The sequence below is a fragment of the Plecotus auritus genome, assembly GCF_963455305.1.
Source record: "Plecotus auritus genome assembly, chromosome: 6".
Lineage (NCBI taxonomy): Eukaryota > Metazoa > Chordata > Mammalia > Chiroptera > Vespertilionidae > Plecotus > Plecotus auritus.
This window is the reverse complement of record NC_137773.1, coordinates 162547586-162574653: the sequence shown is the minus strand read 5'-3', so window position 1 is coordinate 162574653 and position 27068 is coordinate 162547586. Positions and strand designations below refer to the sequence as shown.

Genomic DNA, 27068 nt, shown 5'->3' with positions numbered 1-27068 from the left:
GCGTATTAACACAGAAATATTTTTATGATACAGTATATTGTGTTATTTAAGAAAGTAGGCTACAATACAACTTCATTAATTTACAGGGTATTTTAATTTATGTTGAATTGTGTGTTTGCGTGTGTGTCTAAAAATACTGGTCTATAAAAATACATACCAGGATCCTGGTTGTGGTGATTGCGTGGTGGTGGGATTGTGAGAGCATTACTTTTTTTACTTTCTATCTATCAGTATTTTCTAATTTTTCTAACAATGAGCATATATTGCTTTTGTAGTAGAAAAAAATCTAGTAGTTACTTCCGTTTTGAAAACTGTCTTAAAGAAGATTGCTATTTTATACAAAACTACAAAGAAAGGTGCATTGCATGTGCTTCAGATAACAAAGAATTGGGGTTTAGACAAGGGTACCTTCCAAAATGGGGGACATATCAGAGACATGGCAAATGAAAAGTTAAACGAGGGCTGAGAATCACTTCTGCTCTGGATGACTTCTCTAAAGCATTTGGCTCCTCTAGAATGCCACTCCCTCTCAGTTTCTTCCATCTGTTTTTTCACTTTGGGTTTTCACCACTGTATATGTTGCCCTCAGCTAATCTCATGTATTACTCTGTAACTTCACCTTCCTGACCTTCAGATTAAATGTCCCATCTCCAGAAGTCATACAGAACCTTTCAATTCTATACAGTACATCTAAGACCAAAGTCATTACCCTCTCCCCTGCAGCCTGCTCTTTTCCCAGGATTCCTTCTCTTTATTCAATGGCATCATCATGTACCCAGGCTAGACTTTTTAACTCCTCCCTCTGTTAGTCTTCAAGCAATTCAGGAAAAGTTGTGTCGTGTCCACCACACAAATACTTCTGGTATCTGCTATCTCCTCATTTTTCCTTACAGCCTTAACTCAATGCGCCACCATTGCTAATCTGCATCTAATATTTCTTCATTCCAGTTCAAAATGAAAGTTCATTATCATATCCTTATGAAAAGCCATCTAGTGTACGCCCCACCTGCAGGATCAAGTCCAAACTGATTTTCATTAGGCACAGGCCCTTTAAAGTCTAGTGCCAACTTATGCTCCAGTCTTAATATAATATTCACCACGACCTCTCTCTCTCTCTCTCTCTCTCTCTCTCTCTCTCTCTCTCTCTCTCCCTCCCTCCCTCCCACACACACACACTCACACACACACACACACACACACCAACTTTCTACCAAGTCCCAAACATGAAGCTCATGCAATGCCCATGTATCACTGCATCCCATTTCATTTCTACTGCCTAGAAATTCCTTTTCCCTGCCCATTATCCATTCTCTAGCATCTTTCTCAAACACTCTTTTCTCTCTAATTAAGCCTCAAGCCCCACTCCTATGTAATCATTTTTTCTACCATGTTTTCACAACATCACACACATTCCTCTTTTATACTCCTTATACCCCATTCCCATGCTGCCCCTACCCCCAAATGAGGCTATAAATAGGGTTCTTGTCCAAGTCCTCTGTTGAAGCTGGGAAAGCTAAATAGTCCCTTCCCCAATCCCTCTTGCAGCTAGAGATGCTCATTTGGCACAGCCTGGCCAATGAGATGTCAGTGCAAAATTGCTAGGGAATCTCTGCACAGCTTTTGTGTTTTCCTAACAGTAGAAAAAGCATAGCAGACACCTCCCTATTCCTCTGACCTCACACAGGGATATGATGTCTATAGCTGCAGATGCTATCTTGCCAACATGAGGTCTAAGCCAAGAGAATCACAGAGATTCCAGCCCTGAGATCCTGCCTTAACATCACTAGCAGCCACCAATCTCCAGAATTATTAGCTGAGAAAAATCAACCCTGGTTTTTCTACCTATTTTTCACACTGTCTGTTGCTACATTCTAACTGCTATTTTTATGAAAAAGTTAATGTAGCAATAACTATCCGGGGACCTACCAGTCTCCTGAAACTGTACTGAGTATTTTTATTTCTTTTGCCTTATTTAATCTTTAGGCATCATCATTTCTATTTGCAGAATTGAAGACTGATGTACTGAAAAATTAAGTAATTTCTCAAACATCACACACAGCTATGAAGTTTCTGAGCCAGAATTCCAAGTCAGAGCTATCTGAGTTGAAAGTTTGTTCTTTTCACCACTTTTGAAGACTGACTCAATAAGGCTAGACTGAGAAAAAAGCTGTTGAAGACACCTTGGGCTTAAAAAAACCCAACAAATGAGAAAATCCGTATCAACTGCATCCATTTGCCAGTTTACTGAAGAGTGGGTAGTGTGGGATAGAATAAAAAGCCTTGTGAAAGGTGGTAATAGATGAAGTCTTTCTAAACTGACAAGAGTTATCCATCCTTCACTCTTTGTTACAGGAGATTGGAGTCTCCTCTTTAAAGCCAAAATGGTTACTGACCAACACTCCATTTTCCTCAAGACGCTTGCAAATTCATTCATAAAAAGAGACCCACATTCAAAAAAAGGAAAAGTTTGCTTAATGTATCTGTGAGTTTGCAAAGACAGCACACGAAATAAAATGCCTCTGTTTGGAAGTGAAGAGGCCACGTTTGGGATCACAGATGATTGCAAAAGATAGGAAAATACCTCCACAGTGTGATTTAAGGATCAAGAAACATGTCATTTAATTAAGCCTCAAGATATGAGACCAAAAGTCAAATGTACTTATATGACTCTTGTCTGATGTACATCATATTGTGGAAGAAAGGGCGAGAGCTAGGTACCAGATAGGATATATTTAAATCTCAGTTCCACCATTAACTGTCTCTGAAACTCATTTAGCTTAATTATCAAATGAGGGAAATATACTTACTTTATAAGGTTTTGTGAGTATTATTAAATGAGATAAGAGATAAGCAAAACACTTAGGTCACTGCCTGGCCCCAGTAAGTGCTGGGTAAGCGGCGTTGCTGATGATGACAATGACATTTAGAAAAGCAGTGTCAACAACAATGGCTCAGAAGTACCTCAACTAGATGCTGACCATTTAACATTGGGGTCAAAAGAAGTGGTTTAGATAAAGAAGCCAGAAGATTAGAAGGAGCAGTACCATGAATATAAATCCAAGAACACTTTATGTAAAAGAGACTGATGTGTCTTATGATAATGTTGATATCTCCAAGACCTCACATTATTCTAGAATGATCCTGAAAAGGAATGGTCGGCATTTATGTTGATCAGTGCAAAGTGGTGCCCACCCATTCCTCAATAGTATAAACAGTTTACAATGCACTTGGCCACCAACTGTGAAGTTGCGTGACTCCTGTAGAAAATTTTTTAAAATATATTTTTATTGATTACAGAGAGGAAGGGAGAGGGAGAGAGAGATAGAAACATCAATGATGAGAGAGAATCATTGATCGGCTGCCTCCTGCACGCCCCCTACTGGGGATCGAGCCCACAACCCAGGCATGTGCCCTTGACCAGAACTGAACCAGGGACCTTTCAGTCCGCAGGCCGACGCTCTATCCACTTGAGCCAAACCAGTTAGGGCTCTTGTTGAAAATTTTACTATGGGAATTGGTTCACATTATTTTAAATTTTACTTATCAGGTGAAGTCATTTTAACTTTTAACTTTTGTCACAAAATTTCACATACTGCATAATTTCAGTTCTCATAAAATGTCAGTTCCCAGGAGCATGAAAATCGCAAGTACAGATGGTTGTCTCTTTATCAAAATCCACTTTGACCCAAGACCCCCCTCCTTCAAGAGAATAAACTTGTATCTGGGAAACAGCTGCCCCACAAGGGATCACATTTCTCAGTCACCTTGGACTAGTCGATGCCTTGTGACAAGCTTGCTCCGCAGAACATACGTGGCGTTGTCATCTCCACACTCTAACCCCTTCCTCAAGCTGCATGCAAGTGATAACTTGGCCACCAGGGATGGCAGACCACATGATGGAAGGAGTCTAGGTTCCTGGCTCAGCGCATGAAGGAAAGCCACCACTGATCCGGAAACATATAGCTTGCACTGTCACATGAGTAAGAAATAAAGTTGTATTGTGTTTGAGACATTATACATCTTTAGGTCTTTTTTTCCTTTTAATAGCAGTTCAGCTTCTCCTTACTAAAACAGATTCCACAGAGGAAAGTTACATGAAAAATATAAGTCAGTAAAACCTTGGGATACTTAAGCAAGAGATGAAAAGAAAAGCAAGATACATGTAAGTGTAACCCTTTAGGAGAATTTTTTTAAATTGAACAACCAGCATCCACTACAACATCCAGAGAATGTATCTGAAAGGTGTTATTAATAGAAAAATAAATAAAACTCAATAAACATATGAGCCCATCAGATATTTGCTAAGTTTAACATCTCTGTTTTTGTGAAAAACCTAGCTTAATTATGGCCTCCACAGGTTTAAAAAGGAAGTTTGCTGGAGTTTCTATCTCCATGCACAGAAAAACTAAGGACAGGTATGAAATCAAAGAATCTTTTCAAACCACTGGATATAGAAGCCCACCTCCAAGATTCTCATCTCTTGGTATGCACACCCGTGTTGTCTCCTGCCACACTGAACAAGGCTGACCTGTGTAACAGTAGGGTACTACAAACATGACAGAGTGTGACTTCCCAGGCAAACTCAGAAAGACAAGTGGCTTCTACCTTCCTTTCTCTTGGATCACTTGTTCCGGGAGAAACCAGCTGCCACATCGAAAGGAGAGATTCAAATGGCAAGGAACTAAAGCCACCTACCAACAACCAACACTAACTTGGTGGCCACATGACGGGACCACATTAGAAGCTGATCATCCGGCCCCAGTCCAGCCTTCAGATCACTGCAGCCCCAGCTGACATCTGTGGACTGCAACTTCATGAGAGCCCCTCATTTAGAACCACGCACATATGCTGTTTGAATCCCTGACCTACAAAAATGTGTGAAATAATAATTTATTGATTTTTAAGGTGCTAAATTTGGGGGTAATTTGTTACATAGCGATAGATGATTAATTCACTAGCTTGTTTTGTGTAAGTTTATCTATTTAATTATATTACTTACATATAGTTGGGGAAGGGAAGGAAATGGAAGAGAAGAGAAAGTCAGCTCTACCTGAGGCTGAAAAGCTTTGTCTATTTTTCATGCTTCCTGGAAATAGGAGACTGGACTGCACCAGACATGTAAGCATTATATTGAGTTTTCCTCAAACGAGTCTGATGAAATTAGTTCTTTATGCATAACAGGTTCTTTTTAATTAGACAGGAAAGCTTTTACTCATGCACTTGTCACTGGATCGTGTGAAAAGCAAATTTTTAACGTTGCTTTCTTTGTGTAATGTGTGTGTGTGTGTGTGTGTTGACTGGTAGAATTGAAGAAAACCTGGCTAATTGAACATAGGAACATAGTGAATATTTCATTCAAGAAATCAGAGACTATTTCTTAAGAGCCTCACATTTCACATAAAATGAAGACTTCGGGGCAATTTTACGCTTGTGCTTTCCACGGCACACTGCGCCTCCTGCCCCATGATTGAGAACTCTCACACAAAACCACTTCGGTTTTATCTTTCTTGACTGAGGGCACTTAAGAGGTGGGGGGAAACCTCTCATTGCCTCCACATCGTGACTGTCTGGCTTGTTGGAAGTGTCACAGTGTTTGATCACAGTGGCGTGATTACTGAGGAATAGAGAGCAAGGAACTTCTTCTGGTGGCTCATTTCTCTCTTTACAGTTTGTGCGAACTGTTGCTCCCTCTTACATTATATTAGCTGACACATTGACAGGGCCTAATAACAGAACCCACATTAGAAAAGCTGTATCAGGAGGACCCAGAATACAGGGAATAAGGCAGTGCCATACTTATCATATGCTACCAAGGTCAGAGCCGAGCAACGTCTGATGACTGTGGAGTGAGACCCACTACTCTGACCAGCAGTCCACAGCGCAGCTCCAGCCTGCAGGGAACCCGTGATTGAAAGGACTCGTTTCTTTCTTCCCCCAACCTGATTCTTCACCAATTCTGAAATCTAGCCAATATTTAAAATGTTGTAGTAGCCCTGGCCAGTTGCTCAGTGGTTAGAGCATCAACCCACAGACTAAAGGGTCACAGGTTCTATTCCCAGTCAAGGGCACATACCTGGGTTGCAAGCTCAATCCCCCAACCCTGGTCGGGGAGCGTGCAAGAGGCAATCAATCGATGTGTGTCTGTCACATCGATGTTTCTCTCTCTCTCTCTCTCTCTCTCTCTCTCTCTCTCTCTCTCTCCCTCTCCACTCCCTTTCTCCCTTCCCTCTATCTAAAATAATCAATGGAAAAAATATCTTCAGGTGAGGATAAAAAAATAAATAAAATAAAAAATCAATGGTATGTTTATAACAAACTAACTGAACCTATTAGACAATTTCCATGAATACTGCTGCACTTTTTAACAAAATCAATTTGTAAGGGGGGGCGGTGAGCAGTCTTCTTTGCCTATTAAGTTGTTGAGGGTGTATGGACCAACATATAAGTGCACCCTGCAGTCATCCCCAACCTAGAGGCTTTGAAGATCGTATTGGGCTTCCGTAAATAATCCTCACCATTGCAAAAGATACAACAGGAATGATGCCTTTGCCCATGATAAAACTGCCTGGGTTCAAGTAAGCAGAGGTGGGGACACTAGGCCTTGAGGGCCAAAGTGGGACCAATACCTGTTTTTATCAAGAAATTTTATTGGCATGCAACCACATCAACTCACGTGTGGATTGTCTACAGCTGCTTTCACACTGCAACAGCCGAGTTGAGTAGTGGAGACAGAAACCATATGGCTCCCAAAGCTGAACTATTTACTAGAAATAGTAAAAAAATAGTTAAAAGTTTGCCAACTCCTGAAAGAAAGTATTACACTTTTTGTTCTGAGCTCAGAATGTGGAACCTGATGTGGGACCTTTCTTTCCCTGGCCTTCTCATGCAGACACAGTTAATTTCTTGTTTCAATAAAGTTAAAATAACAAATTCGGTAGATGAAATCTTGCAAGATTTGGTGTGGAGTAAACAGAATGTTCCTTCTTAACCAAGTATGTCCTTTAAAAAAATGACTTTGGACTGAGTGTACCTTTGTTTAACAGTTTTTAAACCCACTGGGTGGGTTTAAGTATCATCTCTCTTCCAACATGATTTATTTAGTTGGTCACTGATACTTTACAGGGATAAATATTCTTAGCCTTTTATTGTTTTTTAAAGTGTGTGAACTACTTGAAATACAATGTTTTTCTTGATTTGAAAAGTCATGAGCATGGATTAATCCATATTGTACAAGATAAGAACACGCTTGTAGCAAAATTTAATAAGAGTGTAACAGCTATAGGATTTGAATTCACTGATTTGGAAACATGAAGCGTATATATTTTGGCACTGAGGGAGAAAATCTTTGTTATAGTCTAAGAAAATTACGTTTAGGAAGGAGAATTCCCATCGTCCACCTTCAAGGCAACAGAAAGAGTCTCAGTGAGTGTTCATTTTGTTAAAAGCAAAGACAATGCTTGGAATTTTGGCTGCAATTCTTCTCAGACTCATCTTTTCAAATCAGATCTTTTCTGGTGAAAAGATGAATTCACAGATTTGGGGGTCCTGAAAACTCCTTAACAAGAAAAATCCTTAGATATTTTCTGCTTAACCCTTCCCCTCAAAATATTATCCTCATGAGGTATATGCAAATCTTCTAGACCCACAGATCTAGAACATTCTCTAAACGTGGGTTTTTCAACCTTGGCACTACTGACATTTGGGGCCTGATGATTCATTGTTGTAGGAGGCTGTCTCGTGCATTGCAAGATATGTAGCAGCATCCATGGCCTCGACCCACTAGATGCCAGGAGACCTCACTCCTGGTTAACAACCAAAAATGTCTACAGATATTACTGAATGTCCCCAGTGGTGGTGGGGACAACATTGCCCCCAGTTGAGAAACATTGCTCTGGAGAGCAGTAAACCTTTAACTTGCCAAAGGCGGTCATTGCATTCAACCTATGCAAATCAATTATCTATATGATTGGAAGCTAAATCTGGCCCCTTCCATGATGACGTGGCTACATGTCCCTGTCACAGTTATCACTGCCACGCTGGAAAGGAGACCCATCCTTTCCTCAGAAAACTCATCTGTGCTAGTTTCTCTGATTGTCATCTTGTGCTGTCGTACCCAGATTTCCTTCCCAGAATCTAATCAACATGTAGAAGGCATCTCAGGCATCTACAGGGAGACACGCTTTTCAACTCGATATTTTCAAACCCTGCTTTGATTCAACAGCAATGATGGACAGCCTCTTGTAACTGATCAGGGCGAAAAACTAAGCAGCCTGCACTTGCTAAAGAGACCACTGCAATAGAGGATTGCCTTACCTATTGCACATTAACAGAATTTCTTACGACAGCGCCAACAGTTGAACGCAGTTGTTTTCCTGTGATCCTTTTAAATCCCCAATTCAATTACCATGCTCATTTTTCTGATGAATCATCAGCAGAAAGCCAGACAATTTTTCAGAGAGTGGTATGACCCTCAGCTGGAACATCACTTTGTAGGACTCTGCTGTACCTACTTGGCACTAAACAGATACGCAGTCTAGCCCTGAAGAGGGTTAGGTCTTAGTACTTAACACAGCATGAAATTAACCCTTTATAGATCTTTCAGTTTTCTGAAGATAGCTGTAACACAAGGGACACAAAGGGGGAAAATAAAACTAAATAATGAAGTGTGTGGTGCGACTTTATTGTTGTAGCTCTATAGTTGATAGCCTCAGAGATGCAAATCTCAGCTCTAGGCCATCATTAAACTGATGCATCGAAATAATGAAGACTTCACGTATATTTTCCACATCACAGAAGCAGTGAAACGTTAGATCTTCGATATTGCTTTCTCCTCAAGGATTTCCTTTTTTCTCTACCTCATCTTTCTTCACTAGAGGGATACACACCAGCAAAGCAACATCTGACACATTGACATTGCCCCAGATACCAAATCCCTGCAGAATTCGAGGACTGTGCCATAAATGAGGAGCTTCCTTTGAATTCCAAAATTGCCTGGAAGCTGAAAGTAGAAGAGGAAATGGACAAGTGACTGTCCAGAATTTCAGCTGGGACCCTGAGCTAGCATTGATGCCGTTGTAATAATGTGGTTATTATTTAACAGGAAAGGAGTGAAAGGGGAGACCAAAAGACATAGACATGCCATTTGCACAGCTTTGCCCAAAAGTCCCATTAAACATTCTCCAAGTTTATCCCCCATCTGCCCCCCACACCACGCTCCCCACCCGCTCTGAGTAATGGGGGAAGGAACTAGACAAAGGCAGTTTAGACAAATGCCCAGTAAGGTCTGAGTGACCTGGGAAATGCTTTCATGTCAATCACTCCCGGAAACAGGTAATTGACCAGGATGGGCATGGCCACTGCAAGAGTGCAAAATCTAAATATATAAACTTCTAGACAAAGAAGCCACTATCTCTCTCTTGGCTCCAGGGCACCTGGCTTCTGTGACCCCTGCTTGACCCCTGCTGCAGGAACCCAAGAAATATAACCCTATGCCCAATAAAGTCTTCTTCCACATTTCATCCTCCCATGGGGGCTTCTGAAAATTCTTATTTCAGCTCCACCCCAAGAACCTTGCTTCCCCTAAATGACAGGAGAGTTTCATCCTCTGACAGCAGCATGAGCTGAGTGCCTTTGTTAGCTCAACAGACAGGCAATGCATACACATTTCTGACGAGTGAGAATGGGGAGATCCAATGGTTAAGGCAAGGAGGTCCCCAGGGATTAAAAGCCCACTAGTTATTTGTACTCTTGCTCTTTGTACATGCACCTTTCTAGGTTTTGGGTTGCTTGAAGCTGTTGACATCACGAATGCCACAATTCCATCTTTTTTTAAAAAAATATGTCTTTATTGATTTCAGAGAGCGGAAGGGAGAGTGAGAGATAGAAGCATCAATGATGAGAGAGAATCATTGATCGGCTGCCTGCTGCACACCCTCTCCTGGGGATCCAGCCCACAACCTGGGCATGTGTGCTGAGGGGGAATGGAGCCATGATCTCCTGGTTCAGAGGTTGACGCTTAAACACTGAGCCACACCAGCCAGGCCACAATTCCATCTTTTTTACCCGCAACATCTCAGTGGTGAAAAGTGAACCCTGCCTGATTCCCAAGCCTCTGAAATGAACTCCAGCTTCATGTCCTTAGCTCAAACATGGAAAAAAAAAAAAAAAGGTAATGACTAATGGGCAATTGTGGTTGCCTTGGCTACAATTCTAATTTTTGGCTAATGTAACTCTGTGTGCTTAATATTTCTTTAAATGGTACATAAAAATACCAAAAAGGGTGTCATTATTATAGGCTTGGCCATATGCCTTTTTCTCTCTTGGTTACTGTTCTCTTCTATTACCTGCGTTCTCACACCCTGGTCCAGATTATCTGCCACAGCTGGGATGGAGGAAGGCGAGCTCACATCTTTCACTCTCATCTTTCCCATGCATTGCTACATTCTGAATGTGATGCCTAGGGGCCTTCCAGCTAACTGGATGTGTAAATTAAAGAGTTTTAAATCATTTCAAGGTGTCATTCAAATTTTCATCCCAGCTAACAGGGAGGAAATTCGCCAAATCCACCCTGGGGCCATTTTCCCATCTCTTTCCCTACTGACACTCATGTAAAGTGCTAGACAAAGGCACAGCAAATCCCATATTAGAATCTTTTAGGACTAACTCCCAGTCCTTCCTCCTGCCTTAACAAAGATCACTTATCTCACTCATGAAGAAAAAAAGAAATATATAGAGGGTGGAAAGGTAGTTTTCATTATCAGACTTTTTCTTTTTCACATCCTCTCTTTTTCTTATTTATCCAGATGTGAAACCAATAGTAACCAAAATGTTCTTGGAAATTTATTGAGTGCGATATAATAGAAAACCTTAAGGGTAGAACTTAGTACTCTTTATCCATTACATACTTTTTTAAAATTTAATTCTTTTGTTTGTTTGTTTGTTTGTTTGTTTTTTAGAGAAAGAGGATGGGAAAGGGAGAGAGAGAAGATCGATAGGTTGCCTCCTGCAGGGGCCCACCAGGGATCAAAAATGCAACCTGGGTATATGCCCTGGTTGGGAATTGAACAGATGACCTTTTGGTGCATGGGACAATGCTCCAACCAGCTGAGCCACTCAGACCAAGGCTATTCATTACTATATGATTTTAAAATTATTCCCTGTGTTGTTACAAGCGTAGGGGCTCTGTGATGATATCCGATTTGGGCTTTCAGCAAGATTCTCTGCCTGTGTACGCTGACAAGTGCCATCATAGTGATCCCCAGGGTGTGAAGGCAATCATCAGTAAATGGCAAAGGGGAGGAGTCAATGGTCCTTCAGCCAGTGGTTCAACCACCCACTAATGAAGACTCTGAACTAGGATAACAGAAAAGCCATCTCTTGAACCACTTTACCAGAGACTATTTTCTAGAATGGTTAAACACAAATACCAAGATTCAGTGGAACACCTAAGGAAAAATAGCAACACCACTAGCCAAAGTTTTTGAATGAGAGCTTGCTCTATGCAGCCTGTATACACAATATAGGTCATTCAAAAACAATTTGTAAGTAATTCACCAAGAACCTAAAAGCAAATTCCAGGAATTTGGAAACTCTCCATCCCCGTCAACGGATTAGTTTCAGAGCATCTCAGAGAGATGTCAATCAACAATGGCTGGGGCAGACAGGAGAGGTGACTTCCCAGTCTGTAACACTGTTGTTCAATAGAACTGTCCTCAATGATAGGACTGTTCCATATCTGCACCACCCAACATGGGAGCCATTAAACTAAGGGCTTTTGAACAACATATTGGGTAATACAAGTCTAGAAATGGAAGCGGGGAGTGCTGAGGACTGACTGTCTGGCCCAGGCATTGCCAGAAAAGCTGTATGCCCAGAGCAAGAACGGCACCACAGTTTCATCTTGCAGACCATCTGACTGTTAATGAAGGCCTGCTTCCAAAGCTAAGGCTAACTCCTTGGGAAAGAGTGCTGTGATTAATTAGCGATGTCTGAGTTGGTGGCACATGTGTTGCGATTTCTCAATGCCAATATGGTGAGCAGAACTTCAATTAGGATGTAGAGGAAAGTAGAGGAGGTGACCAGGTTCAAGGCCATGAGATAGCTGGTAATTCAAGAAATAGACTGGACTTATGGTTATTTATTTACTGCACTGAATTAATGCTCTCATATAAATATGGCTAGGCAGTGGTTTTAAATGTATGCCTGCAACCAGACAACCAAGGGGCTACTGATGTCAGATTATTTATTTGGTTGTTTATTTATACATTGCATTTATTTAGTTGTTTACTTGTTTAGTATGTCTCCCCCACTAGAATGTGAGATATACAAGGTCATGGACCATCCGGGGCCAGAAAGTAGGTACCAGGTAATATACTCAAATGAGTATATTCATACCAAAATTTATTCTCCAGAAATATATTTGAAGGTCTACTACACGTAATGTACTATGTTAGGGTTGGAAATTAGCCAGGAAAAGACGGACCCAGTCCCTATCCTCATGGCTTATATTAAACAGCTAATTACACAATTTAGAATGTATGATACGTAGCAGCAAAGATCTAATTTAAGGGCTAGGCAGGGAAAGGTTCAAGGAAAAGCTTCCTTGAGGTGTGGAACTGAATTTTGAAGGCTAAGTAGGAATTAACAGAGTAAGATGGAAGTGAAGGGGAAAAGAGGAAGAGCAAAGAAAATGGATTGGGCAAAAGCTCTGGGCAGAGTGAGCTAAAAAAAGAACAACAACAAAAAAAAAAACACACAGTATCACTGTCATCCAAAGAATAAGCAAGGTAGAGGGGCTGGAGAACAAGTAATCAGGGTCAGTCAGTGATGTAATGACCACCTTTAAGTCTATTGAGATACTTGTTTGCTCATTTTCTTAAAAAGGATATAGAAAACCATGGGAGAAAACTCATTTATCCAATAAAACCAAAGAGACTTATACACAAACACACACACACACTCAGCCTTTTGTAAGAGTTTACAAAAAGGCTTTGCCCATGTACTACTGAATTTGAACTTCCAGTCTAGACGGTTCTTAGAAAGGTAAAAATATTATACCCATTTCACGGTTGACAACTCTGAAGCTCAAAGAAAATGTGACTCATCCAAGACTTCAGTTAGACAGGACACAGCCAGGATTCAAAGTCACACCACCCAAGTCCCATTACCTCCTCTACAGTAGCAGTTTCTTCTCAGTGGAGGGCCCCATGGGAAATCTTGTGTCTGATCAGTAGACCCTACCAACTATGCAATTTTCAAAAAATTATTTATTGAGGCGATTTTTGTCCTGCAGGTGCAGGCACTCTCCCAAAGCACCTTCCCTTCTCTAGCGAGGGTGGCTCAGCTAGTGGTCTAAAGCACACTTACTTCACGGTTGCAGGCCTTGGGGTGCTACCTTGGAAAGTTCTACAGCCACTTCTTCAGAAAGGTAATGCTATTTGTCCAATTGAACTCCAGGGCTTTGCTCTGAACTATTTTTTAAGTCAATTCGGAGAACCTGGAATCATTCACAGAGCCTCATTAGTTCTGAAATGCTATGAGTCATTTTCAGACTCATGGATCAAATGCCCCAGAGCACTTTCAACAGTGACAGCTCTCATATCCTGAGAGTCTGTAATGGTCCAGATACTGTCCATGTATCTTGTAATTAGGGTGACCAACTGTTCTGGTTCATCTGGGACCCAGGGTTTCCCGGGACTGAAGGAGTTGGTTACCTTACTGATAAGAGAATCCAAATTAGTGTGTTCACATGGTTTGCCCAAGGTCCTCACAGACTGTAGGAAAAAACTGGAGTTTGCACTCAGATCTTATTCCCAGGGGTTAGCCCTACCCTGGCCCTCTGGGTAACCATAGCACTGCAATTTAGCTGAGAAAGACGGACATCTTGTGTACTGAAATGTAAATGAACACCTCAAACCTTCTACTTCTCTGGAGAATTCTCCCTTTTCTACCTTATAAAGTGGATCGATTTTTTTCAGGACTGAAATAAAACTGGGAGCACTCTTTTTTTTTTTTTTTCAATTTTTATAGGTATGCATGCTTTATTCTTTTTTTAAATGGCAAATGTCTTTGTTTTAAAATTGAATTTCTTGGGGTGGCATTGCTAATAAAGCCATACAGGTTTCAAGTGTACAACACTGTAACCCATATCTGCATGCTTCATTGTGTGCTCACCACCCAAAGTCAAGTTTCTCGGCCATCATTTATCACTCTTTTGCCTTAAGCTCAATGTCCTGATTTGCATGTCAATGCCAGCAGTGTTATTTCACCTGAGGGCTGCTTTTAAAACACCCAAAGCAGTGCAAGCAGTTTGGGCTGGGAAACTAACCAGTAAGTTGTGGAGAACAGGACTTGAGTCACACCTGAAAAAGTGGAAATAGTAGGAGTAGGGCAGACTTAAGTGAAAATCCTTCCTCTGCCATATACGAGCTGTGTGATCTCATGGCTGATAACAGTTATTTCGAAGGTTTACTGTGGAGCACAAAATGAGATCACTCAATGTGAATCTACCCTGCTCCATGACTGGCACATGATAAATGCCCAATAAATGTTAGTTCACCAACAGGCCTCCCAAAGAAAGGAAACTCAAAATGTTCCTTGCTTCCAGAAAAACTAAGATGGCGGCATAGGTAAATACCTAAACTGCTGCCGCGCACAACAATTTCAAAACTACAACTAAAAGACAAAACGGACATCATCCAGAACCACAGGAAGGCTGGCTGAGTGGAAATTCTACAACTAGAAGGGAGGGAAAAGCACACTGAGACTCAAAGGAGCTGCAGGAGGCAAAGGTACTGAGACGAGCACGCACGCGCGCACGCGCGCACACACATGTGCACGCACGCGTACGGAGAGCACTGGCAACTGAGTGCGCAGCTGGCTTTCTCAAGTGGGAGGGAGACAAAAGCTCCCAACTGCGCTGAACTCCAGTTCTGGGCAAGACTCTGGGGACCCAGACTCATTCGGGGAGAAACTGGACTGTCTGGCAGCGGGCAGCACTCGAGGGCGGCTTTCTCTCAGAGGTGCTTGCAGCGATTACCATGGGACACTGAGACACAGGGGCCTATTAGGGCAGGGCTGATGGGAAACCAATGCTATCTACTCCGCCCTGACACTCCGCCCCATCCAAGCTGAGCACAGAGGCTTTTACAAGTCTTGTCTCATAAGGGTGTCTCCAGCACAGAACTTCTCCCAGCATAGACACAGCTGATCCTCACAGCCAATTGGCCTGGAGGTTAACTCCTCCCAGTGATACCAACAACAATCCAGGCTTAACTACAACAAGACTGTGCACAAAGCACACAAAGGGGTGCACCAAGAGTGTCCACCTCAGGTAACTGGGGAGGCTGAGCAACTGGGCCCTATAGGACACCTAGCACACAAAGCTACTCTATCAACTCAGGGAAGCTGCCAAAATGTGGAGACAAAGAAACAGGTCACAAATGAAAGAAATGGAGGAAAGCAAATGACTGGATATAGAGTTCAAAACCACTGATAAGGTTTTTCAAGAATTTTCTAGAAAAGGCCAATAAATTTAGCGAGACCCTCGAGGTTATGAGAAAGGACCAACTAGAAATTAAGCATACACTGACTGAAATAAAAAAAAAATATTATCAGAGATCTAACAGCAGACTAGAGGATCACAAGAATCAAGTCAAAGATTTGAAATACAAAGAAGCCAAAAACACTCAACTGGAAAAGCAAAAAGAAAAAAGAATCCAAAAATAAGAAGATAGTGTAAGGAGCCTCTGGGACAACTTCAAGCGTACCAACATCAGAATTATAGGGGTGCCAGAAGAAGAGAGAGAGCAAGATACTGAAAACCTATTTGAAGAAATAATGACCGCAAACTTCCCCCACTTGGTGAAAGAAATAGACTTACAAGTCCAGGAAATGCACAGAACCCCAAACAAAAGGAATCCAAAGAGGACCACACCAAGACACATCATAATTAAAATGCCAAGAGCAAAAGACAAAGAGAGAATATTAAAAGCAGCAAGAGAAAAACAGTTAGTTACCTACAAGGAGCACCCATACGATTGTCAGCTAATTTCTCAACAGAAACTATGCAGGCCAGATGGGAGTGGCAAGAAATATTCAAAGTGATAAATAGCAAGAATCTACAACCAAGATTACTCTACCCAGCAAAGCTATCATTCAGAATTGAAGGGCAGATAAAGAGCTTCACAGATAAGAAAAAGCTAAAGGAGTTCATCAGTGCCAAACCAGTATTATATGAAATGCTGAAAGGTATTCTTTAAGAAGAGGAAGAAGAAGAAAAAGGTAAAGATAAAAATTATGAACAACAAATACAAATCTATCAACAAGTGAATCTAAAAATCAAGTGAATAAAAAAATCATGGAACAGAATAAACTGGTGAATATAATAGAATCAGGGGCATAGAAAGGGATTGGACTGACAATTCTCGAGGGGAAAAGAGTGTGGGGGGTGCAGGAAGAGACTGGACAAAAATCGTACACCTATGGATGAGGACAGTGGGGGAGGGTAAGGGCAGAGGGTGGGGTGGGAACTGGGTGGAGGGGAGCTATGGGGGAAAAAAGAGGAACAATTGTAATAATCTGAACAAGAAAGATTTATTAAATTTAAAAAAAAAATGTTCCTTGCTTCCTAATCTCCTCAAACTTCCACCAGAGTTTCTGCAACCTAAACCTATAACAGATTGGATCATAAGAATACAAACAGCCCAATTTTGTTTAAAATAAGAATGGGTCAAATATTTGAACGGACATTTCACCAAAGAAACATACAAATGGCAACTAGGCACATGAAAAGGTATTCAACCTTATGAGTTAATACAGATTAAAGCCACAATGAGATACCATCACACACCTACCAGAATGACGAAAATTAAAAATACTGACAATACTGAGTGTTGACAGTGATGTGGGGCAACTGGAAATTGCATACACTGACAGTGGGAATGTACCAGTATGACAGGTACATTTTGAACAGCTGCTTTTGAAAGTAAATTGACAGCTTCTTATAAACTTATCATAAAACTCAGCAGTCCCATTCCTAGGAATTCATCTAAGAGAAATGAAATGTATGTCCACCAAAAAAAAAAAAAAAAAAAGTTTATAGGAGCTTTATTTATAAAAGCCAAAAACCTGTAAATAATCCAAACGTTCATCATCAGGCAAATGAATAGATAATGTGTGGTATATCCATATAAAGAGATCTACTCGGTAAGAAAAAGGAACTACTGAGACCCCAAAATGAGTGAATATTAAATACATGTGTTAAGCAAAAGAAGTCAGATGCAGAAGATACACTTTTTACTCCATTTATATGAAATTTTGGAGCAGGCTGCGCTGGGGTGAGGGGATTGTCTACAGAGACATAAGGAACTCTATGGAAGTGATGGAAACATTCCACTTCCTGTTTGGGGTGTAGTTACACAGGCATACACATTTGTCAAAACTCACAAAAACTGTACACTTTAAAAGGATGAATTTTACTGCCAGTAAATTATATGCCTGTAGATCTTCCTTTAAAAAGAAAAATAGATTATAATAAATACCATATGACTTCACTTATATGTGGAATCTAAAGAACAAAATAAGCAAACAAAACTGAAACAGACTCATAGATACAAAAACAGACGCATGTTTGCCAGAGTTCAGCGGGGGTAGAGGGGCTGGGGGAAAAGGTGAAGGGATTAAGAAGTACAGATTGGTAGTTACAAAGCAGTCAGAGATGTAAAGTACAGGTTAGAGAATACAGTCAATATTGCTTGAAATATAGGGGAAGGGACCACCTTGTAAAGTATATAATTGTCTAACCACTATGCTATACACCTGAAACTAATACAAAATAATACTGAATATAAACTGGAATTGAAAAAAAGGGTTTTTAAAAACTTTAAGACATATAATGTGATGGAATTGTGCCACTGACTTTCAAATCTATGACTGCTATATAGCAGTTCTTCTGAATATTTTTATAAATGTTACAAACTGTGCGTAACTATAGTTTAAATAACTACATGATTAAAAAAAAGAAAATAGATGGTAAAACATAGGGAGTCTAGTCTGGGAAGGGGATGCAATTCTGGGAAAGAGATGGAGGTGGAAGCTTGGGAGGGTGGATGGATAGGGCAGATCCAGCCACTAGTCGTAATGAATGGGACATGACCTGAGCCTTTGGTTATTGGGGGAGCAAACCAAGAAAAAGGGAGACACTCATTGGCCAGTGTCCCCATGGGTCCCACAGTATCATTTCACTTGGCTACTTCTAATGCTTGTTAAATAGGTCAACATTTTACCTTTAAAAATGTGTTAAGTGGCCCCACCTATGAAGAACACGCTAGCAGAGGCACTAGTCCTGCTGCTGCTCCCAGTTACATTTCCGGCTGAGCTTAAGACTGCTTTAAAAAATTTACAAAAGAAGACAACAGCCTAATCTAAGCAAACGGATCTTTCTTCCAACTGATTTCACATCTGCCAAAGCTGCACCATGAGAACAGGAAGACAATCTCAAAGTTGTCACACAGGGGCCCACAGCAGTTCCCAGAGCCCAATGCCTAAGTACATAGAGGTCCACAGAGACTTGAGGACAATAAAATGATGGGATGGGGGGGGGGGGGGAAGGGAAGGGATGGGATGGGGTGGGGGGGGATGGGATGAGATGGGATGGGATGGGATGGGATGGGATATACATGATAAGAGTGTGGGGTGTGGAAGGGAGTGTTGGGTGAAGGCTACAACCTATTCTTTCTCAAGAAAGGCTATTATTCAGAAAAAAATACTTATTTATTTATTTATTTATTTATTTATTTATTTATTCGCTTCTTGTGCTTAAATAGCCACACTTAAGCAGATATCTGACCAATAAGCAGATATCTGATCCAAGCAAGGCCAATTAGATATCTTTTCCATGGACTTTGACACTTGAGCAGAGTGACATGAAGGCAAAAAATGGTTGGAATTTATTCTTCTGTCAGAGCACTTGAGAGACCATCCATCACTTTCTACTACTTAGATCTAGATTCCCTGGCTTCCTTATAACCAGTTGCATCACTTTTCCTTTGATTCTGAAATTACCTTACTACTTTACAAGAAAATAATTTCTTGCTCAAATTAAAGTCAGTTTCTGTTGCTTGCAATCAAAGAGGCCTGAAGGATACAATTGTCTAGCCACTATGCTCTACACCTGAAACTAATACAAAATGATATTGAATATAAACTATAATTAAAAACATGTAGCTCAATCATTTTTTAAGTGTTAAAAGTTGCTTCCCACTTTTCCTGAGAAGCCATAAATGTGACGTGTAAAAAAGCAGGACAATTCACTGGCTTTATCCAGGGGCCTTCCATCCTGGTCCTTTTGGCTTTCCTGATGAGAGAGGAGCAGTCTATTGACAAGTCAGAATAAAGGATAACCCTTTCCTATCCTCCTGTCCACCAGGAAAGGACATGGGAACATCTCAAGGCCAGCAGGGCAAAATTGGATCCCTGAACACCAGCTTGGTTTGATTGCAGAACAATGCGTTTGTATCGTTTCCAGCCCCATGACCTACCGGAGCACTGAAAAGTCTAGGGCAGTGGTCGGCAAAGTCATTAGTCAACAGAGCCAAATATCAACAGTACAACGATTGAAATTTCTTTTGAGAGCCTAATTTCTTAAGCTTAAACTTCTTCTAACGCCACTTCTTCAAAATAGACTCGCCCAGGCCGTGGTATTTTGTGGAAGAGCCACACTCAAGGGGCCAAAGAGCTGCACGTGGCTCGTGAGCCGCAGTTTGCCAACCACGGGTCTAGGTGAACCTGGAGCCCCAACTCATTCTCCTTTTCAGGACCCTGGACCACAACAGTAATAACAATAAATACAATTATTATTATTATTAACAGTTACTGAGCAGTCAATCACTGTGAAGCTCTGAATCAAGAACTTTACATGTTGTATCAAGCCATACTTACAATAACCGTAAGTGGTAGGCACCATAATTATTCTTGTTTTACAGAAAAAACAAACTGAGGTTAAAAAAGGTTAGGTCCTTATCTGAGGGTAGCAGCTGGTGAAAGAGCCAAGATCAAATGCAGGTCTTTCTGATTTCACTCTTAATCAGAAAGCCAACACGCTTAATCACAAATGGCATCCTATCTGACGTGGGCAAGTCTCTGCTGCTGTGCTAGAAATCAGAGTTGTCCTGGCTAACACAATGCAAAAACAAAAGGGCTTCCATTATTTGTCATGCCAGGAACGAACACCCAAGGGGTTAGGCATCAAAGTGAACTGTCTTGATTTTATCAATTGCCTTTTCTCCTCTACTTGCCACATGAGACTTTGCTGTCCTCTGCGTGCTGACAAACCCTATCCTACCTGGAACAGGAAGGTTTCTCAGGATAAAATAAAAAAGAAGACTATCACTCCCCATAAGTTAACAGCACTCAACAGCGTTGCCAATGTTGTCGTTCCCATAGGGCTCACTGCAGTGCGACGAGGAGCTCCAGGGACCTCAACCTTTGTACTATGCAAGCTGTGTCTGCCCACCAGGAAAAATGGGGGGAGAGTTAACCCAAAGTTAAATTTGGCTCTTAAATATTTTCTCATAGAGTCTTGCAGGTGTAAATAAAGTCTTAAATCCTAAGAGGATAGAAATGGAAAACATCAATAGGTTACACATTCACTCAACAAAAACTGACTGGACAAGTGTAGTGTTATACCAACAATAATGTCTTCATTGTCATATACATACAATGATTACATAGAATGTTAACATTAAGGGAAGTGGAGTAAAGGACATATGGGAAGTCTCTGTCTTATCTTGCAACTCTTCTATAAATCTAAAATTATTTCACAATAAAAGGCTTCTACAGATGTGCTGGACAGGCTGGGTAAGAAATTCCCTACAGCATTCTCAGTACAACCGACAGGACAGCATCACTGAGGGAATGCAGTTGAGGTGAGAACCTGGAGTCTAGTTCATCAATGAAGTACCACTGGTAGCAAGGGCACAGGGTCTCTCTGGTCCCAAACCACCAGAATAACACATCTTGCAAACCAAGGCTTAAACGAGAGCTAAATGAAAAAGAGAGGTTATTCATAATACCTCACATCTGGTCCATAAACACATGCTTAATACACATAAACACATCATGGTAAATGGTATGGGAGGGGTGGGCTGTGTGTGTGTGTGTGTGTGTGTGTGTGTGTGTGTGTGAAACATACAGACAGACAGAAAGGAAGAAAATGAAAAAAATATATGAATGAATGAAGGTAAAGCAGACAAGAAAGGATCATTTATGTCACTCATCCGAGATCCAGGGAGAACTCACATCTGTATAAGTAACTTGGTAACATAAATGAAGTAGATACTGGGGTGCTGGTCCTCAACACAAGGAACTTTTTTTCAACTTTTCCAAACCAAGTTTCAGAACTACCCACCTAAGAATTATTTCCCATAAGCAAAGTATTTCAGAAGGGTTTTAAGAGGCCCAGAAAGAATTAGAAGTTTAAGGCCTACAGAAAACTGCAAGAAAGTTTTAAAGGAAGATCAAACCCAGGGTCGAGAAGCCTTCCCAGAATTTGAAGGTCTCTTATTCAGTCTTCACCTGTAAGACTAGAAGAAAAGAGTTTTGTCCAGTGTAGACAACCTCTTTTCAGATGTGAGGACGGCGTTCTTGAGGTAATGGGTGAGGAAATATCCCCTGAGGTGCCCCAAGGAGTTACACACTGTCTTTGGATGTCATTGCAAGAACAGGAGACTACTTTCGTAAGGGTTTAATATAAACCTGCCTTAAAGTGCAGAGGACGAACAAATGCTCGATATCAGGTCTTCTCCAGTTCATGGAATCACAGCATTGATTTGTAGGTGTACTGGTCAATAATGCGGATTTTTTTTCAATAGATGGAGTTACACATATACTTATATATATGCGATTTGACACGTATGCAATTTTGTTGTATTGATAACAGGCTTCAAAACCTCATATGTCAAATTTTCTGAAGGTGTTAACATCATAGATATTTTTATGCTTAAAAATGTCAAATTTCGTCCCCAAAAAAGAGCAGTTGCGGGAATTCATTATTTTGAAGAAAAGTGCTGCTGAAAGTTATCGTATACTTCGGGAAGCTTATTGTGAACATGCTCCATCTCAAGATACTTGTGAACGCTGGTTTAAATGCTTTAAAAGTGATGATTTCAATGTGAAAGACAAAGAACGTCCAGGTCAACCAAAAAAGTTTGAAGACCAACAATTACAAGCATTATTGGATGAAGATGCATGTCAAACTCAAGAACAACTTGCAGAAAGATTAAATGTTGCTCAGCAAACAATTTCCGATCGTTTACAAGCAATGGGAAGGATTTTAAAGGAAGGAAAATGGTTGCCACATCAACTGAACGAAAGACAAATGGAAAACCGCAAAGTCATCAGTAAAATGTTGCTTCAACGGCACGAAAGAAAGTCTTTTTTGCATCGAATTGTGGCTGGCGATGAAAAGTGGATTTATTTTGAGAATCTCAAACGCACAAAAATCATGGGTTGATCCAGGTCAACCATCAACATCGACTGCAAGACCAAATTGCTTCGGAAAGAAGACAATGCTCTGCGTTTGGTGGGATCAGGAAGGTGTGGTATTATGAGCTTCTAAAATCAGATGAAACCATTAATACTGATCGCTACTGACAACAAATAATCAATTTGAACCCCGACCTGAATAGGCCAGAAGACACGGAAAAGTGATTTTGCTTCATGATGACGCACCATCACACACTTCAAAACCAGTTAAAGACACGTTAAAAGATCTTGCCTGGGAAGTATTAACCCACCCGCTGTATTCACAGACCTTGCTCCTTCAGATTACCGTTTGTTCCGATCCATGGCACATTCACTTTCTGAGCAGCACTTCAAAACGAATGAAGGAGTGGAAAATTGGGTCTCTGAATAGTCTGCCTCAAAACAAGAAAAGTTCTATTGGGATGGTTTCCACAAATTACCTGAAAGATGGGGGAAATGTGTAGCTAGCAATGGACATTACTTTGAATAAAGCACTTTTGATGTTTTCTTGAAATTATCGTGTTTTCTTTGATTACAAAATCCGCATTATCAACCAGTACTGGTTTGACCCTTTACCGGGTCAATACAACAAAATAGTATACATATCAAATCGTATATATATTAACATATGTGTAACTCCATCTATTGAAAAAAATCTGCATTATTAACTGGTGTGCCTAGTACATAGCATGTGGCTGCTTTAATGTGTCTCTGAAGAGTACTTGCTAGAGAGGAATCGAGCATCATTATTCTAGGAACAGAAAGTGTCAATTACGTCACAAAACTCTGGCATAAAAAATCCCCTGACTGATCCAGTTTTCTAACCTTTCTTCCTATTTCAGAGACTTTCTGAAGAAACCTGCAATTCAGGAGACAAGCGGATCGGGCACTAAGCTCTGATTTCTTTTCCAATAAGACAACTGGGATAAATTCATGAGAAAAGAAATCATGACCCCAAACCCGAGTCAGAAAAATTAAATAAATAAATGCCATTACTCCCTGACACTTGCAGCAGGAAAGGGTATTCATATCCACTGACATCCTATTTACAGTACCCTGCTTGAGGAAGATTTAAGACAAATAATACAGTATTCAAAATTCATATTTTTTACTCTCATGAGTGAAAAGAACATAATGGTTCAATATATCACATTCATACATTACTTTGTTGAAATCCAGTGTTGATAATCTCCCAACCTCACCCCAAACAGCTTGATAAAACCACATTTCACTTTATCCCAATTTGTCTCCCATTTATATTTTAGTGGAATAATTTGGTTAGACACCCAAAGGCCTCTCTCGTAATGAAATCAGCAATTGCTAAAGAACATCAATTTATAACCTGCCTTTGTATCCATCAAAGACAAAAAGAGTTATTAAAGTCCGAAACACAGTAACCGCCCTCAAACTCTTAGAAGAACCAGTAGGAGCAAACCAGAGAGAGACAAGCAAAGAAAGGGTTAAGCACAGCCGATTTCTGGGTTAAGAGAGGGATGCAAGATCATTTTCTAAGGCAAACACCTGGAGGGGAAAAAGTAGTATTTTGTTTCCACCTCAAGAAATTGCAGACAAACATAAAGCAAATCACATCAGTGGAATACTCAATTATCTGAGCATGCTAATTAACGAACTGTAATCAACCGGCTTTCAGTCCTCTCTTCACCTGCTGTAATATTTGTAGTGCATTGCCTTCCTTAGTCCTCACAACCCGTAGAACATTAGACAGTCTGTATGGTGCATCCAAGGGAAACAAATAAGCACAGATTTTTGCTGATGGCAGGAATTTCTTATGCTCAGGGCATATGAACCAACATTACGAAAATGGCAGCGCTGGCTGTATATTTTAATTATTCCCCACACCTACTTTGCAAAAGAGACTTATAGTCCAATTAGGTAATATGATGCTCAGTTATGGTTATTTCCGAAAACTAAGCACAGACAGTCACTTAAAGTAGTAAATATGCAGTCATGACAGAATTAAATATTCATGAAATCAAGAGCGACTGGGAAAGCTGAGGATATTAGAATATTAAAATTCATCATAGCTTTTACAATGTAAATCTTGTATGCATTTGTAAGGCACCCGGTCAGGTCTAGAATGTGTTGAAATTCCAGTTTCTTGGTAGACTGCCATTAAAATTACAATATTGATTTTGGTAGATAAACAACAATCTCAATCCTTAGTTCAGTTTCAATTCGCAAAACAATTTTGAACATTTGCAAATACCAACTTGTTAAGTGAGCCTGTCTCCAAATACAGAACAACAACATTCGATGTGATTCCAATATGTTTCAGATCTTTGTTTAGTCCACCAGTACCTCTCTTAGAAGAACCAGGAGACCAAGGCAATCGCCAGCTAGGGACATCTCCTGACATGCGGTTCTTTCCTAGGTGGGAGAAGTGACTATGTTCTTGTACACTCCCTTAAGTGGCAAAAGGGAGAAAGTCTATCGACCGACCCTTCTTTGGTTCCAATATTCTGATTTGTTGAACCAACTTTTTCCCAACCTTAGCAGCACATTTCAAAATGTATCAACAAACACATGTGTACACTTTATATAGATACAACTGAACACTAGCTTCCACAAAACTGAACTCCAAGTTTGTATGGAGAAGCAAGACTGTACTTGGACACAAAGCTGTTATAAATACACTCTAATAATATTACCAAAGCATTCTTTTCTATGGCATTGCATCTACTTGACAATTTTCTCAAGCCGAGAAGCACCAGCACCAGAGAATAGCATTTGGACCATTTCTTACTGGGATCCAGTTACCCTGGAGAACTCTCTCCCCACAGGAGATAGTAGCTGTCCCCTAGTCTACAGTGACACAGCAGGGCTCACCTGCTGCCGGGCACTGGGTCCCCACCCTCCTAGGTAGGAGGGTGCCGGGTGAGGAGTTTAGAGCTGGGTTAGGCAGTGATCTGCATTCTACAAAGGAGCCAAACTTTGCTCCCATTGTTGTCATCTTTAGGTTGATGTCACATTCTTCCGAGGAGTCTCAGAAGCCACTTGGCAGCTCCTGAAGACATGTGTTTTCCCCTGACCTAGATCATCCAAATTAGCTTGGTCTACTGTGCGGAAGCAAAGGTCTCTGGGCACTGCTCTCCCGAGGTGTGGGCTCTGCCCTGGCATCACATCGCACGAACCAGAAGACTTTTCTCTGCACATACCGCTCAATAGGGAAACCAGGGCAGACTTCGGCTCACGCCTTCCAGTTCAGAAAGTCACTATTGCCCAACGATTCCCTTAAATCTCACGCCTTCCCCACAGCTGCAGCCCCCACCACCACACAAACGAGGGGAGGGGGTGGGGGAAGCGGAGGGTTTAAAGTGACAGCCACTACTAGAGCTCCTTGGTTTTGTTCAAAAGGTGTCACAGTGCCAACACTGTGGACCTACCTTGCTCTCTCCTTTCTCGCCGTGGGGTCTCGCCTCGGGATCGTCGCTGTCCTCAGGTCCCGCACTCTCGCCGGGCAGTTCATCCTGAGCCAGCTGCTGCGGCTGGGGCTGGGGCTGGGGCTGGAGCTGGGGCGGCTGTGGCGGCGCCTGGCAGGCTCCGCCAGCCCCCTGGGGCCGGGGGATGGGCTCCGGGCGCGGAGAAACTCCCTCAACATCCATCTCCATCTTCCCATTCACTGGAGGGCAAGACAAAAGCGGAGCGGAGACTTGGCAGCGGCGCGCGGCGGCTCCTCAGCTGCCCGTGGCACGCATGGCTCGCCGAGGAGGGGCCGCCTCCCGCGCGCCCTCCCTTCTGCCGCCCTTCGCCCGCGCTCCCCGCAGCTCCGCTCGCCGGCTCGGCTCCGGCACTGGCGGCGCCTGGGCCGTGGAGCGCGAGCGCGGGCGGCCGCGTGTCCTTGGAGCGGTGGCCTTCAGGCGCCCCCGGCAGTCCCGCTAAGCAGAGCGCATCCGGCGGCGGCGACGGCAGCGGCGGCGACGCCTCCCAGCCGCGCGCCCAGCCCGGGGGCACTCGGGGACTTGCTCTCCAGCCTGGCCTCCTGATCCTCGTTGCTTTCCAGTCTCTCTCCTGGGGCCCCTTGGCGTTTCCCTTCCCCTCCAACCTTCTGAACAAAGTTACAGGAAGAACAAACCAGATGGCCGGCTTTTGCCAGGCGAGACGGACAGCAATAGGGAATGTCAGGTGCAAGTGCAATCGACCGTCCCCGCCCGCTGACCAGGCGCCAACCCCTCACCTTTGCCCTCTCCCCGACGCAAAGGAGCCGAGGAAAGGAGGGTTCTCCGACCTGTGCTAGGTGGTGGCGGCGAGGATTGGAAGAAGAGCATACGGAGGGCTGGTGACTGGTGCGCCCACCCCCCACCTCCACTCTGGCCCGGGTCTTTCTTCCTCCCTCCCTCCCGCGGCCGAGCGTGTCTCGGGGTCAGCCCCTCCGGAGCGCGCGTGTGGGAGTCTGAGCTCCAGCTCCTCCGTCTGCTCCGCTGCCGGCCGCGCGCCTCGCAGCCCCGCACCAGAACCGGAGTCAAGAGGAGCAAGCCGTCAATTCCCGGCAGGAAATCGACCTACCCTCACCTCCGGCCCCTACGCGG

At 42.1% G+C, this 27068-nt stretch overlaps 1 protein-coding gene across 3 annotated transcripts in view; it reads right to left on the bottom strand.

The window, feature by feature from the left end:
• The window catches only part of RBMS3 (RNA binding motif single stranded interacting protein 3), a gene marked incomplete at its 3' end in the record, with an annotated part of 1264947 nt that extends 1238666 nt beyond the window's left edge, over positions 1-26281 (bottom strand). For all 3 annotated transcript variants that reach the window (XM_080673189.1, XM_080673187.1, XM_080673188.1), the window contains exon 1: positions 25926-26281. In XM_080673189.1, the coding sequence (XP_080529315.1) occupies positions 25926-26150 (225 nt within the window). In that variant the 5' untranslated portion in view covers positions 26151-26281. The remainder of the gene's footprint in view (positions 1-25925) is intronic.
• Between the last annotated feature and the right edge of the window lie 787 nt (positions 26282-27068).